Below are 16,769 nucleotides of genomic sequence, written 5' to 3'. Positions count from 1 at the left end.
CTGGACACTAAAGATATATAAATTACTATTCCCACTCCAGTTAGTATGAACTCAGGGAAGGTGCTGGACACTAAAGATATATAAATGACTATTCCCACTCCAGTCAGTAATAACTCATTAAACATACTGGATAATAAACTTAGATAATTAACTATTCACGCTCTACTTTCTATTATATGAAATAAAGCAAAGGACAGTAAAATTATTTAATTCAATATTATATCTAAAATGATTACCAATTCAATGAACATTTTTGACTTTAAACTTGACATGATCTAAATGAATTTAAAATTAACACTTTTACATATTGTTAAGAAATAAAAAATTGAAAAAACATAAACCATTAATACAGTTCTTTTTAACTTTTTAAATAAATTATTATAACATTTATATCAGTTCAACAGCTTATAAAAATACTAATCTTTAATAGAAATATACATTCATTTTTTCTATAAATGTATTATTTACAATTTCAAAAATAGTTAAATTTAATACAAATAGTCCATAATACATTACATGAATATTATAATTATCTATACAAAAACTAAATATACAATCAAAAAAACATATTTAACACAATGTTCAAATTTTTGAATTCTCAACTTTAATGTATTTTTTTTAAAAACACTCTCCATCCAAATTGTCCAAAAGCACTTCATCTCACTCCATTAAAACAAGAAAGTTTTTATTTTAAAATGTTCTTTTGAAATTTATGTAGTTTGTTTTTAAATATAGAAAAAGTAGTACTACACACTTAAACCATAAAATACCTAGAATTCACACCTACACTTAAGATATATAAATTACTATTCCCACTCCAGTCAGTATTAACTCATTAAACATACCGGATAATAAACTTAGATAATTAACTATTGACCCTCTGCTTTCTATTATATGAAATAAAGCAAAGGACACTAAAATCATTTAATTCAATATTATCACTAAAATGATTACCAATTCAATGAACATGTTTGACTTTAAACTTGACATGATCTAAATGAATTTAAAATTAACATGTTTACATATTATTAAGAAATAAAAAATTGAAAAAATACAAACCATTAATACAGTTCTTTTTAACTTTTAAAATAAATTATTATAGCATTTATATCAGTTGAACAGCTTATAAAAAAATACTAATCTTTAATATAAATATACATGAATTTTTTCTATAAATTTATTTTTTACAATTTCAAAAATAGTTAAATTTAATACAAGTAGTCCATACTACATTACATAAATATTATAATTATCTATACAAAAAACGAAATATACAATCAAAAAAACATATATTTAACACAATGTTCAAATTTTTAAATTATCAACTTTAATGTATTTTTTTAAAAAACACTCCCCATCCAAATTGTCCAAAAACACTACATCTCACTCCATTAAAACAAGAAAGTTTTTATTTTAAAATGTTATTTTGCAATTTCTGTAGTTTGTTTTTAAATATAGAAAAAGTAGTACTACACACTTAAACCATAAAATACCTAGAATTCACACCTACATTTCAAATTTCAAAGAACATTTTTTAATATTTTTTTGTATTTTTTAAAAAGCTTCCCAACCATTAGCTGACACAACATCCCACTGGTAAAACAAAATTTCATATTTCAATATTAAATTTGAAATTATATTTCAAAATGAAAAATAATATTTTTAAAACACTCCACACCCTTATCCCCTAATAACTCAACATCCCGCTCCTAAAACAACATTTCAAAATAAACAATTTTATTCAAATTTGAAATTTACATTTTTAAAACACTCCACACCCTTATCCCCTAATAACCCAATATCCCGCTCCTAAAACAACATTTCAAATTTCAAAATTTTAAATTATTTAAGACTTTTCAAAACAATAGTTTTAAAACACTCCCCACCCTTATCCCCTGATAACCCAACATCCCGCTCCTAAGATTTATATTATAAATATTATTTTCATACAATTTACTGTAACTATTAATACATTAAAAACTAAAATATTTTAATATTAAAAAATACTATTTCGACGTTTAAAAAAGGATATTTTCTACATTCTATATTGATTATTACGATATTTTGTACATCACTAACAAACGATATTTTCTACGAATTATATTTTACAATCGCTATTTCATACTTCAATATTTCTAAAAAAACACGATATTTTTGTCATTGATATAAATTACATTGATATTATGGTATTCTCGAAATAAAAAATTCGATATTGTTGTCAGTCAATATTAAAAATGCAACATTATGACCATTTACCACCATGAGGTGTAGACCTCATCTTCTGCATTGTATGGCTTCATGCTACATGGCCCTTGGTTGGAGTTACTTGTACTGAAGACTCAACAACTGACACCATTTTATTATTCATCCCTACTCAATGCTTCTTAGTTTAGGGTTGTCTGTCATTTAAAGGTAGTGTAGGGAAAGATAGGTTGCTCATGCTTACCTTTTATAATCAACTGATGCAATTTAATGTTCAATTCTTTTTCCTGATTACTTGCATCGTCATAACCAAAGTAGTTGCTTTTTTTTGTTACATTGTGTAATTCTCTTGAGGAGATTTAGACTTGTTTTGTTGCTCCTGTATTTCTATACTATGATGCTGAGACTAATCCATTTTACGATGTAAACAAGAAGAGAGGGGCTCTATGTTACCCAGAGGGAAATGGAGCGCCAATGTACTGTTAAGTAAAACAAGAAGTTTTCCCACTGGGAAGTATTATAACCTGTTACTAGATCAGGATTCAAACTCACAACCATAAATCACAACATTCATTTTTGTGGAACTAAAAAACTTACCAAGAAGGAACATATACAACAAGTTATAAAAAAGTTGCAATTTATTAAAAATAATTTGGTTACAAAAATTTATCGACAAGGTTATCAATTAAAAACATATATAGCAAAAATATCCCAAACCTATACACAATGTTAAAACACAATCAAAGCCACCTAATGTGGACGTGGAGAAGTTTTGGAAAGACACTACTATCTATCTTTTTCATTTCATTTCGGACATATAGTTTGACAACAATTGAAGGAATGTTGTTCCTTTGGACCAGAATTATTGTTGGCAACGCCGAATATGAGTTTAAATTAAGCGTCGACGCGTTTCGGAAGCTTCAACTTGATACCGGCTTCCTTCCTCAGGACCAGTTTATATTTTTATTCTCCACAACGTGAACCAGTTAGTCCAGAATGGTTCTGTTGCTCGTAGGGGTCTACCCAGGTTGTAGCTCCTTATAGTTTGTGAAGTCATCAAACTTATTGTACTCCGATCTTAAGTGCTTTTGTTCAGCAACTTATCCGTTTAAAAAATAGTGATGGTAATAATCCAAAAGTAGAACTGGCTCCAACCTAGAAAACGGGCTTTGTCTCCGTAAAGGGGGAGTCTATTAGGCAGACGTAGCTGTTTAGTGCACACGGCCAGTTTCCCCGGGTCTGCTTCTTCAACGGCGTCTGGAAAATCACCGCTTGTATTTTTGTGGATATCCTCAAAAATACAAGCGGTGATTTTCCAGACGCCGTTGAAGAAGCAGACCCGGGGAAACTGGCCGTGTGCACTAAACAGCTACGTGCCACAGTACCCGTCTGCCTAATAGACTCTATATAGGCAGGTTCACGTTGTGGAGAATAAAAATATAAACTGGTCCTGAGGAAGGAAGCCGGTATCAAGTTGAAGCTTCCGAAACGCGTCGACGCTTAATTTAAACTCATATTCGGCGTTGCCAACAATAATTCTGGTCCAAAGGAACAACATTCCTTCAATTGTTGTCAAACTATATGTCCGAAATGAAATGAAAAAGATAGATAGTAGTGTCTTTCCAAAACTTCTCCACGTCCACATTAGGTGGCTTTGATTGTGTTTTAACATTGTGTATAGGTTTGGGATATTTTTGCTATATATGTTTTTAATTGATAACCTTGTCGATAAATTTTTGTAACCAAATTATTTTTAATAAATTGCAACTTTTTTATAACTTGTTGTATATGTTCCTTCTTGGTAAGTGTTTTAGTTCCACAAAAATGAATGTTGTGATTTATGGTTGTGAGTTTGAATCCTGATCTAGTAACAGGTTATAATACTTCCCAGTGGGAAAACTTCTTGTTTTACTTAACACTAATCCATTTTAGCCTGTTTCTGATATTAAATTATAGTTTACTAAACTCAAACATTTAGGGGGTCATTAGTATGGCGGGCAGACTTTGTCCGCCCACCATACCCCCGGGAATCGGGACCGCTCGCCATGCTTGCGACAGTCCCGCACCCACAATTAGATTAAGCCCGCCACACCGGCGGGCGCATCGCATGTTTGTAACATTGCGGCAGGCGATGCTGAAACCACCGCCCGCCGCAATGCCACAAAGGCAAGTTGTGCCTTTCAATGCACAACGTGACAGGCACAGCGCGGTGCCTGCCACGTTGTACATTGAAATGTGCACCCCCAAGTGTCCCTGGTGGCCCACAACAGGCCCTCGCAAGTAAACTTTGTATGCCTTTCCGTGGCGGCAATGCCGCCATGGAAAGGCATGTTTCCGCCCCCATTGTAATATGGCTGGTGAAATTTAACAGACACCCCCACCATATTGAACCCATTTCCACCCGGTCGACTTGCGGAAAAGCCATCATAATATGGCGGGGTTTTTTTTGTATGAATGGCGGTCGGATCACCCCCGCCGGGCAGGCAGGGGCGATTCGCCTACCATCCTAATGGGGCCCTTAGTTGTGGAGGAGTAATTGTGTAACCAAATTGGTTATACTATAATGAGATTAAATTGTCATTGTTTTCTCCCTCTTACCTCTCAATTAGCTAAAAGACCATCTGGTTGAGTCAAAATGTTCAAATGGGCCCAAACTCTCTCACAGATGTTATGGTATGTTCTTTTAAAAATGCATATAAAGTGCGCATACACCAAGCAGTCTCATGGCACTGAGAACAAGAGAGGAAGCGGCATTAACAACAGAGTTCACTTTACTGATATGACCGAGAAAATAAGACGTTCTTTCGCAATTTCCTGAACTTCACATAGGGGGGTGCCAACCTCACTTTCACAGGAAGCCAGTTCCAAAATTGCGGAGACCGCAAATCTGAGCCTCCCCATGTTTTTTGTGTTTAAATGAGGGGGTAAGCAACAGATTTAAGTTGGAGAAACGTAGAATTAGTGCTAGATCCTCGAGGAAATAAAATCTGGGCCATTACCAGCGAAGGCTTTAAAAATGGTGCATAACAGCTTAAAGGCACAGCGTTTGGTCACCGGAAGCCAGTTTACACTTTTCCTCAGAGGCTTAACATGATGTCGTATAGGCTGGCGGGCAAACAGTCTTGCCAGATTTTGCAACAACTGTAAACGATGCAGTTGGTATACAGGAATACCAGCATATAAAGTGTTTGCATAGTCAATGCGTGAAATTACTAATGCTAAAATGGTCAGAGTCAAGGCCTCGGTGGCCAAGAATCTTCTTATCTTACGGATTCTCCGTAGATGGTAAAAGCAAGCGGAGGACACTGAGCTGATCTGGGCCTTCATGGATAAGTCACTACTAATCAGGACCCCCAAGCTCTTAATAGAGCTGCCTGAAAGTGGAGGACTGCCCAGCACAGAAGGTCAAAAGTTAGAATTCCATGGATTTGCAATTCCACCTGTAAGACTAAGCTCAGTTTTATCAGGATTTAATTTCAAGTGATTATCATTCACCCAATCACTGATAAAACTCAAGGTAGATTGAAAATTGAACACTGAGGAAGTGAAAAATTAATGTCAAACACTAACACTAAGACTTCAGCATAGTTGAAAGTTTCGACCGTCTTTCCTCGTAAGGACCTGATCAAAGGTAAGAGGTACAAGTTAAACAAAAGGGGCGTAAAGGAAGACCCTTGGGGAACCCCAGAAGTTAATTTTGCTTTTGTGAGAAGAGAAGCTAGCGAGGTGAACTGCTTGGAATCGGTCGCTGAGGTAGGAAGAGATCCACTTCAGCGCCGGGCCCTGGATCCCGGCGCTGCTGACACGTTCAAGCAAGAGACCATGATCGATGTAAGAACAACTGCATAGAAGATTCCAGATGACCTGGTACCCGTGGAAGCAAGGGCCTTGAAGAGGTTTTATGGTGTAAAGTCCCAAATATGACAGATTTTGAGGTTCTGAGCATTGTTATATTCAACTTTGCAGTACTCCTTACTAGCACTTTATTGAAGGTAGAAAGGTCCTCAAATGGTAAGACTCTGGCAAGAGGGGTATCTGTCAGAGTTGGAGGAAGAATTCTCTGACAGATGAATGAGAAGTGGCTGTCCTGGATGGAGTATGCCTCCTATGGAAGGAGCAAGACCTCCTTGTAGATTTTCTATTGAATCTTCTGGAGTCGAAAAACGACGTTCCTCTAAAAGTGTATGGCATGTGCGGTTTATGAGTGAGAGTTGTTTATGTGAGAGAGCATGTGTATGCGTAAGTGCACCTGTATGTGTAAGCACGTGTTTGTGTGAGTGAAAATGTGCACGAGTCAGTGACAGTTAGTAGAGCGAGATTTTGTGAGATTAAGGCCCTGATTTACTATTCTGTGATGTGAAGTAACTCTACACCAAAGTTGCTGTGTGGGCTTGCGTCAAAGAGATATTGAAACAAATGTTAATTTTTTCTCTCTACATGTACTGGCATATTTTTGGCAGCCATGCGGCAGCGCACACACCTATGTACCATACTACAAGGATATATGTGTGCTCTGAAACATAGGTTTCATGCTGGAAGGTGCCCGTTCCAGTACAAAAACTACTCTTCAATAGTTTCCTGTTTGTATGCATGCTGTACACTTGCAAAGTTGGAAAAATTAGGAGAAAAGAAAACATTTCTCCTCTTTACATCCACCTCAAGGAGACGTAAGATTTTAGTGCAAATTCTTATCTACCAAAGTTTGTAGATAGGGATTTGTGCCAAAGCCCATGGAACACCCGTTTGATGCAAAATAATGCGAAGCACTATTTTGCATTAATTTGGGATACTACCAAACGCAAATCCTGATTTGAGTTGAATAGTAAAAAAAACTAACACTTTGTCTTAGAAAGTGATACAATCCGATGCAAAGCTTTAGTCAACCTGGGCCTGAGTGTCAGAAAGTATGAATGAGTGAGCATGAGTGAGAGTAAGAGTAAATGCAAGTGAGTGAGAATAAATACGAATGAGAGTAAGGGGATGCAAGAGAGTGTAAGTGAGAACGAATGAGCCAGTGTCAGAGAATGAGCGTGAGTGAATATGTGTGTGAGCTACAAAGCTATGTGATGCTTAGGGGTTTGATTTTGGCACAGGCATGCTGAAGGTTATCGGGGTCTTACAGAGAAACCCCAGGCAAAATATTGGTCCTGGCATACTTGCAGCAGTTTGTAGCATGGCAAAAACCTGGGACAAAATGACTGGCACAGGCACACTGGGGGTAATTCCCACCATAAAGGGCACCAATGTTAAATTAGTGGTAGTGGAATACTAGAGAACATTCATGGAGAATAGGGCACCTGTTGAAAAATAGTGGCTTACTTAAGGCAATTCTTGGCATATGGACATCAGTAGCTGAAAACTGGTACTAGCACAATGGAAGCAATTATTGTCATACAGGTGGGCAACCTGGCATATGGAGAATGGCAACCATGGCACAATACTGGCCTTGACATACTGAGGTAATTTTTTTACATGAGGGTCACCAATGGTATACGGATGGCATACATTGAAAAAGTCTAGCACTGGTGTGTTTTGATCAATTTTTATATAAGTGCGTACCAATGGAATATAGGGGCAGCTATGACGCAATGCTGGCTCAGGCACAATAAAGGTAATTGTTCAGATATGAGGACACTCATGCCACATTTTGAAAATAATTGGGTCAATTTAATTGGCTTGGCACACCATGAAAGGGTTTGAATATTTAATGAGCACCCTTTCATCAACTACAGCATTTCAGCAAATTTATGTGAAAATTGTGTTTTGAAATGCACAATTTCAACCATTATTTGAAAAAAAATCTTAGGGGGAGAAACCCTGAGAAGAGATCTCTATACTTTAGGGTCAGTATTATGGCCTAGAGCATTTCTTTGTGTTATTCTGTTATACTGATCATGCATTTATTGTGGTACTTCAGTGATGGCATGTGTTGTGATGTTAGGATCACATGACATGCCTTTTTGGAAAGAAAACAGGGTCAAGAGTCATGTGATGTCACTTCCCGTGATGGCATTGAGGCCAAAGGCTATGCAATGTCACTTCCGCTGCACTGCAATTTTGGTGAATCACCACCCATCGATGAAAGTTTTGCATTAAAAGAGAGCGGTGAGTGTGTAGAGAGGGGAAGGGGTATTTATAAGCAGGAGAATCTTTCTGGTGCCAGCCACCAGAGGGGCATAGGTGGGCAAAGACAATGAGGGAATAATGCAATAGGGAAACAAAAGGTAGGGTGCACTTAAAATGGAGAGGGGCTAGGTGGACAAGGTGTTGCTGATTAAATTAGCTTTCAATTATTACTGGTACGAAGATGGGAACTGGCTTGCTAGATTAGGACGGCCTTCCAGGTGCTTTTTAAAGGATAAAAATACTAGATGAAGGGGATTAAGTGAATGTTGAATTCAATGTTCAATACAAAAAGATGGAAAATAGAGTTCTTGGGCTCACTCAGACTTGTGAGATGGATTGAATAACATAAATTGTGCATTAAAATGTCTATGATGTCTTTGAAAAAACAAAATATATCCTTTATACACGTTACTGTTTTGAAACCACAGTTCTATCTTTCACTGTAGTGACAACTGAAAACGTTCCCAAATCCTATGGCTTTCTCCTCTCTTTATAAAGTGACATGATAATTGATGCTGCTGGCTTTATTTCAGTCACTGTTAATTGGCCTGCAGTAACAGCACAATCTAAGGGGTCAATTGCGATGGCGGGCGGACAAAGTCCACCCGCCACCGCAATGGCTAAAGGGACCACTAGCCACAGGTGCGGTGGTCACCCCGTGAAACTTAGGATGTCACTGCCAGGGTGGCGGTGGCATCCTGCATACATTGCATTGTGGCGGGTGGTGCTGGAAGCAGCACCCTCCACAATGCAACATATGCATGTCTCGCATTGGCATGCACAACGTGGCAGGCACTGCGCGGTGCCTGCCACCTTGTGCATGCAAATTCAGGGGGTACCATAGGTACCCCCCATGTACACCCCTACCCCCCAACACCCTGGGGACCCGCTACAGGCCCCCAACAGCAAAGACTGCTTGCCTTTCCATGGCTGCAATGCCGCCATGGAAAGGCGATTCACCGCCTGCATCATAATTTGGACGGGGGTGTCTTGCAGACACAGCCACCATGTTATGTTATGACAGTCTTTCCATACGCCGGGGTCCCCCCCGCCATCGTAATGTGGCGGGGGCGGATGGGAGGCGGGTGGTGTATTTTGGCAGGTGGATCGCCACCGCCATGCAGGCAGTGGCGATCTGCCCGCCATCATAATCGACCCCCAAGTGCCTTGCTGGAGATGCTTCAAGGTTCTTTGTGTTGATTGTTGCCTAAAAGACATGTCTTCCAGTGGAAGGAAAATAACATCACCCAACAATGAAAAACAGCCAATAAAGATAATATAAATCTGAGGACCATACAATGTGTTTTTATATGAAAGACACGTTAATAAAATCACAGGCTTCCACTGCAGAGAATCATCACATCTGGAATAACTTGCATAGGCTATGCCCTTAGGTGCAAAATCACCCTTAATGCACAGTAGGCAGCAATGTAGGATCACATTACGGCACAAAATCAAATTTAGTGGAATGTCACATTAAGGAGCAGCTTCCCCCTTGATGCAATATTAACAGGAATCTGGAAGGACTTGTGGAAAAACAAATCAGTTTTAGAGGCAAAACCACATTTAGTGTTGGTGCAGAATCAACAAGAGTGCAGTAACACGTTCAGGGGTGCAAATATGTCTCCTTTATGGTGCATGGATAGTTCATTTCAGCCACCATGCACTGCAGTTAGAAGCACACCTTACTGCAGGCAGACCAACACACATAATAAACAAGAGCTAAGCATGTGAATGAAATATTTCTCTTGCTTGAACCAAAATGTGAACAGCACTTTCTTCAAGCATTGGCTAAAGGAACTTTGCTTAAATAAATTAGTAGCCGAATAGGGGCTGAATTAAAGCCCTTCTTTGAGTACACTGCAGGCATCTTTGTTGCTTATGACATAAGCTCTGGCATACAAATGATCTGGCCTTGATCGGCCACATGTAACATAACAACCCTCCACCCTGTATCAGTCAGACTGGGTGGCACATTCTGGATTATTCACCATTATCCATTAACGCCACGAAACATTATGCAAGTAAAGACACCATATATACACACACATGAATTACATTTAAAAACTACTGCATGGCACACACGCAAACACTGTTTCTAGGCACTGCTCATGAACTGCATAGAAATGTGAAGAATCAAAAGATTATCTAAGGTCACATTGTGGGCACAACATGGGACCAGGAGGACTAGAGTCCAGGTCAAGACCAATAGATGTGGTTGTTATCTCAATAAACAGAGGTCCCCTGAACAAAGAATATGGATATCCGGAGGGGCCAGCACATGATTGGTTCAGGCGTGCAGTATACAAAAGGCAGGAATGGCAAGGAATGTTCATATTGAGGCCGCAGTATCCAAGAGGCAGAGATGGCTTCATGGGCGTCCGCAGACATTTTTCCAGGGGGGGGGGGGGCAAAATGTTAAAATCATCACCACCCTCCGACATGATGTGTGACAGGTGGGGCACAAGAAACACTGGGGTGCAGAACTGGGATAGACTCAATAATATGCCAGGAATCTAGGACATGTGACTGACTCTGCCACAGGCCAACAAATACCGCCTGTAGGCAAAACGCTAAACTTTCTGACAAGCTGCTTTATCTCTGCCTGCTAGGTGTGCAGACTTCCGGGTCCTCGATCCAACACCAATCAAGGCTGTCTTCAGCACGATTCGATTTTTATCAGAATACTTTAAACCAGCCTATGATTAAAGCACCAGATTAAATATACTGTATGCACAGTGTATGTTAGGGATTATTTGTAGCACACATATTTACCAATATTGGCTTCTTGGTGATAGAATTCATGATAACTTTTATCCAAAGTTAAAGCACAACGTCAAAGTTAGTAATAAATAATGCAGCAATCACACAAGCTAGTGATTCGCCAATGGGTGCTCCCTTTACTAGAATTCCCCGGAAATTGCTAAATTTTACACACATTGAATTAATTTATATAAAATTAAATGTATATGTCTAAATGTTAGCTATATTTTTGTAAAGAAACTTAGAGTCCATATACGTGTAGTCAATGTGAAACTGACAACGTGCGCAAGTTTAGGGATACAATAATGGCCAGCTCCCTTATGCAGAAGCGCGGCACCGTAAATGTGTGGCACATACGGCGCCCACAGCGGCGGCACATCACAGGTCCAGGGATGCTGAGTCTAACACAGTGGTCGAAGTGGGCAGGAATAACCCAAGGATTGGATCTGTGGGTGTAGCCAGAGGTGTGGCCAGAATGCGCAGACATCCCAATTTTTAGTATTTGTTTGGCATTTCACTGCCCAGTTTAATCAACCAATGGATACACATGATTATTTAAGGTTATAATGAGTTATTGACATGAAAATATATTCACAAAGTGGGATATGCTTCTAATCACAGAATGTACCAAATACGACAAAATGTGGAAACACAAGCTATTTGTCTCCGAGCCCTAGAGTTTCTGTCATCAGCACTTACAACAGCAGTTCAAACATGAATGGCAAAATATCCTAGTTTGCAAATGTTTTCTCTAAAATTATGGCTCTGCCATATTTGCCTCATAATGCAAGATCTGCTGCATGATCTGACCATACAAACTAATAAATGGTTTGTATTTCAAACATATCAAAAGTTAATATAAAATGTGACTTGTGTTGCTGAGGAGTGGATGGCCTATTGCAAAGGTTGGCTGGTCACCTTTCTCACTGCTGCGTTTGTATGTTACACTGGTACTAATGTGGCAAAATATTTCCAGAGACTGTTAGCATGTGTACACACGTCAAAATAATAAAATATCTGAAAATATACTGCATTACTCTGCACCCTTTTTTTAATGCATAATGTAGTCAACACTACGGCATAATGTTGTCATCCTTTGCTGCATAATTAATTCCAGTGGCCCCACAGCAGGCAGCACATGTTAAAAGTGTTTGTGAATGAAGCAGGGAGACTGTGAAGTTTGCGAAATTAGTTTGGTGTGCGTGCAAATCCTGCATTGTCAATCCCTGGTGAGTTGCAGCTACTATGGCTGAAACAAGGCCAATGGAGGTACCTATGGGTGAAGCAGACTGGCCACAAATGGGAGGGCCAGCCATAGCACTGGTGGTGTCCTCTGCATTAATGTTTGTTTGTGCCCCCCAATGACCACCTATGCCATGGATTCCCTCATAACCACTCTCAGATGCATTTAGATTGATTTACAGCGCCACTCATACCATTGTAGGGTGTCAGAGCACTTTACATCACACACATTACACAGAGACAATCAATGTGTGTGTAAATCACTGTATAGAAAATGTTACATAAGACTAAGGACTACAAGCTGTAGGAGTCACATGACAACCATACTTGTAGCCCGTATAGTTTTATAGTGATTGGTCTGGAGAAACACAATACCCCGAATTTAAAACGTAATACCATGATTGGGGGTTCTCCTTAATAATCAGAATTGATTTCTGTCCAAAAGAACACTTTTTGGGACATTTGGATAATCAAAGACTGGGGGGGGGGACACATAACGCTCTAATTTATACCTTGCAGTTTGTATGCAACTCTTACACGACAGTTAATAGCTTACTGTTCTAAGTTAGGATTTTAATTTATAAACTGCAAGTAACAAAAGGATCTCTCTGACAAAAGCAGTAGCCCACTGCCCTATTTACATTATGTGCACTTTGTGCTCGGCATGGCGCATGTTCTTTGCAGCCGATACATTAACCCTTTGAGCTACCTTTCCATGAGTCAAAACTTCCACTGGCCAAAATTCTGATCTCTCTCTAGGAAGAACATTAATCATCAGAGTCATCATGACATTTTTATTGTTGCCGAAAATTGCTGGAGGCCAGGAAGGAGGCAGCAAGTGTTTTAAAAACCATAATATACTTGCAAACATGATGCCTCCACCTAAAGTCAGCACCCGGTGTGGTCACACTGGTTGCACCGCCCTAGAGCTGGCCCTTCACAAGGGTCCTGTGACCTCATTGACTGTTGTTCTAGGGTGTGCTGCTTCATAAGCCTGCCCGCAAGACCATAGGTGAACTTCAGTATGGATAGTGGTGGACAAGCCTTGAAGGTTAACCTACACTTGTCATGCTAGGGTCCCCCTGCTGGTGCGAAGACACCAGGACTTCTAAGGTCTTGCGGAGCCTTCTAAGGTCTAGCATGTGATTATGCTCTCGCAGGAGAGTGGTCTGGTGGACTCGTTATTAAGACTGAACCTGGTTCCCAGTTCCAAATTCAGAAGCTCTGAGCATAGTGCCACATCCTCTCCCCCACTGAACATCGTACTGCCCCAATGAGAAAAACTCCCACTGTCTTCAACTACAACCCAATTGTTGCCCGCTATAAACACCTGGATGCGGCTCAATTTAAATTACGCACTAGACAAGAGCAATATGCGGCCTACAAAAAACAACATCCTGGAAAAAGCAAACACTTATAGGGAATGCAAAATTTAGCAAACCATGGGAAATGTAAGCAGGAACAACATGGTTACCTTAATGCTTTTACACTCACTATTCAGAAATCAGTGAGTGCTTTTGCCTGAAAAGTTAAGGACATGACTACAGGGCCCTGAATGGACCCATTTCAATGGTCATTTCTTATATCCTTACAAAATGTAAGCAGTATGGTAAAAAGACCACATCCCTGGACGCAGAGCCGCAGCACACATTTTGTTTTCCAATCCACACATTGCAGTACCTTCAGGATTGGTGCACTAGTTCCAAGCCCAGGGAAAACAAAGACGAGAAAACAAAAATAGCGCTTCACTGGCAAACTCTTTAAAAGTGGCGCTAATGTGTTCCAGTGTGAATAAAATCAGTTTGGCCAGTTTGCTACCACTCTGTCTTACTTAATTTAGTTATTTATCTATTTTTCATATTTTTAGCCTTTTATTCTCAATGCTGCACTTTGGAATTAAAATGTCAGAAAAATACGGCATTTCTAGCAAAAGCATCTTTCTTTTTTGGATCAATTTCACAGGGAAGCAAAGAAAAGAAAGGAGAGGAAAGAGAGTGAAGTCACTGTGTTCATGGGCGTCCGCAGAGGGGGGCAAGGAGGGTCGCTCCAGGGGGGGGCAAGTGCCCCTCCTTGCCCCCCCCTGCGGACGCCCATGGATGGCTTGGAATGTTCATGTTCAGGCCTGCAGTTTCCAAGAGGCAGGGATGGCATGGAATGTTCATGTTCAGGCCTGCAGTATCCAAGAGGCAGGGATGGCTTGGAATGTTCATGTTCAGGCCTGCAGTATCCAAGAGGCAGGGATGGCTTGGAACGTTCAGTCTAGCTCTGGCAAATGAAGATCTTCTGAGATGTGGGGAACGTGGACTAACTCGGAACAGGAGTGTGGCTCTGGAGCCTCCAGGAGTTGAGGGTAGCATTTCAGGAAGAGATAGGGAGGTTGATGTTTCTGGGGGTTAATAGAGCAAGGTGTTCTTTAGAGGGGTTCAGGGAAATATCATTATGGGAGGTGGGGGTGTCGAGAGTCTCGGGAAAAGGAGGGTGATTCTGAAGGGTTTATGGAGGAAATTGGGGAAATACCGATTATGGGAGTTTGGGGAATGGAGATTGTCAAAGGAATGCATTTTCCAAGAAGCAGGAGTGACTTCTGTTTCATAGGAAGGAGGGGCATCAAGTGCTTTGTCGTGGTTGGTACTGGACGACTAGAGAGAATGTAGCTTCTCTAAAAGCACACCGAGCGGTCCCTTGTCACACTCTGGGGTGCGGCAGACCCAGAGGCGCCCAAGCAGAATTCTACCCCAGAGCTCCCCCCTCCTTTCACCACAGAAGCTGGAAAGAGGCGTAATTGCCACGTATTTACCTGCCAGGATCAGCAGCGCAACCACAGACAGGAGCTTCATCGCAGTGACGAGCTCGCCAATGACCTCCAGGAAGTGATGCCACCCTTTATACTGCTGCTTTTGACATTGTCCGGCTCATGTATCTCCACTGTTTGTTCAGTGACGAATAATTAACCAACCCACGAAGACGGACAGATCCCCCATAAGTTCATTGATCTGCACTTGACACTTCTCAGGTACTGGTTCATGTTCGGCCGGATTCCTGGATTGTTTTCGTCGTTCACTGGAAATAGGACTTTGGAATGCAGCATGTTAGTCTGTAAAGCACCCAAGAGTCACACCTTGGCTTTTGCTCACATATTTCAAAATCTTCAAGCTTAATTGAGAGAGAAAAGGGGAACGAGAGATGTCGCCGAATGAAATGTAGAAAGTCTACAGGGTAACACTACAAGGCCATAAACTCATTGTAAGTAGGGCTGGATCTGGCCATCTTTGCGTTGGGAATGGATTATCTCGGCCTAACCTAACAGGATAGTGGTTGGGGTGAACCTTCAGCGGCCATCTTGATGACTGCCAAGCCGCACTTCCTACCCTGGTTTCTTTAGTGAAAGAGAGCATTAATTGGAGTGCCTGGTAATAAGGATGGGTTCGAGAGTTTAGATAGGCACAAGTTGCTAAAAAGCAGTCTGTTCATGAAAGTGTTGGCAGAATTCAAGGACAGCCGAAACATAATGTGAGAGTAGGTGCGTTGTTAAGCAAGGTGAGAATTGGCAGGGACATACATTTCTATGCTGTAGCTGGTGCAGTAGCAGCAGGGCCCAAAGAGGTGAGCATACATTGCAACATTTTAGAAAAGGAAAGTAGGAGATTTTAAAAACATAATCTGGAGATTGTTTTTCTCCTATTGACTTCAATTGACACAGAGGCAATTTTAGGGCATTCTCCTGTCTGAATAAGGTCTAGAGATGTATCGGCAAGGGGCCACGCACATAGCTTTCATGTTTCCCATGACCATGACCATGTGCGATTAGTTAGGCCAGTCTGCGCCTTCTCCTAGTCTTTTGGGACTCTTAGTCTTATTAGACCCAGTGTAAAATCAGGATTGCAAGTCCCTGAATTCTTAGAAAAAACTGGGATTGGGCTAACTAGTCACAGACGGACCTGGGAAACGTGACCTGCACTAGTTACATGTTCCTTATCAGGCCATACACACCAGTTTCTGTATAGAAAGTGGTGCCTGCCTGGCAGCTTGGTGTTTATTCTTGTCAGGGTAGAGGGGAGAGTAGAAGGTGGGGGGTTGAGGGGCACAGTCACTAAGAGCCAGACAGGCACCTGACAGGTACTAAAGCATAGGGATGCTATGAAGCATTTCATTTCCCATGAAAATTGTCCATCTATCTGCGCCTATCTTTTAATCTCTCTCTTTCTCTCTACACCCACCTTGCGTCGGGTAGTATCTATCTATCTATCTATCTATCTATCTATCTATCTATCTATCTATCTATCTATCTATCTATCTATCTATCTATCTATCTATCTATCTATCTATCTATCTATCTATCTATCTATCTATCTATCCATCCATCCATCCATCCATCCATCCATCCATCCACCCCACCCACCCACCCACCCACCCATCCATCCATCCATCCATCCATC

General features: G+C 40.5%; 1 protein-coding gene across 8 annotated transcripts in view; it reads right to left on the bottom strand.

The window, feature by feature from the left end:
* LOC147703579 (transmembrane protease serine 9-like) overlaps nucleotides 1-15,244 on the bottom strand; it is a 913,140-nt gene extending 897,896 nt beyond the window's left edge. For 6 of the 8 annotated variants that reach the window (XM_086931927.1, XM_086931929.1, XM_086931933.1 and 3 more), the window contains exon 1: nucleotides 15,131-15,244. In XM_086931927.1, coding sequence (XP_086788053.1) covers nucleotides 15,131-15,170 — 40 coding nt within the window. In that variant the 5' untranslated portion in view covers nucleotides 15,171-15,244. The remainder of the gene's footprint in view (nucleotides 1-15,130) is intronic. The other 2 variants (XM_086931930.1, XM_086931931.1) reach the window with 2 other exon arrangements.
* Nucleotides 15,245-16,769: the final 1,525 nt, after the last annotated feature.

The sequence above is a fragment of the Lissotriton vulgaris genome, chromosome 7 (assembly GCF_964263255.1).
Source record: "Lissotriton vulgaris chromosome 7, aLisVul1.2, whole genome shotgun sequence".
NCBI classification, from domain to species: Eukaryota; Metazoa; Chordata; class Amphibia; order Caudata; family Salamandridae; genus Lissotriton; species Lissotriton vulgaris.
Note: the sequence above shows the minus strand (reverse complement) of the source record. Positions and strands in the feature narration are given on the sequence as shown.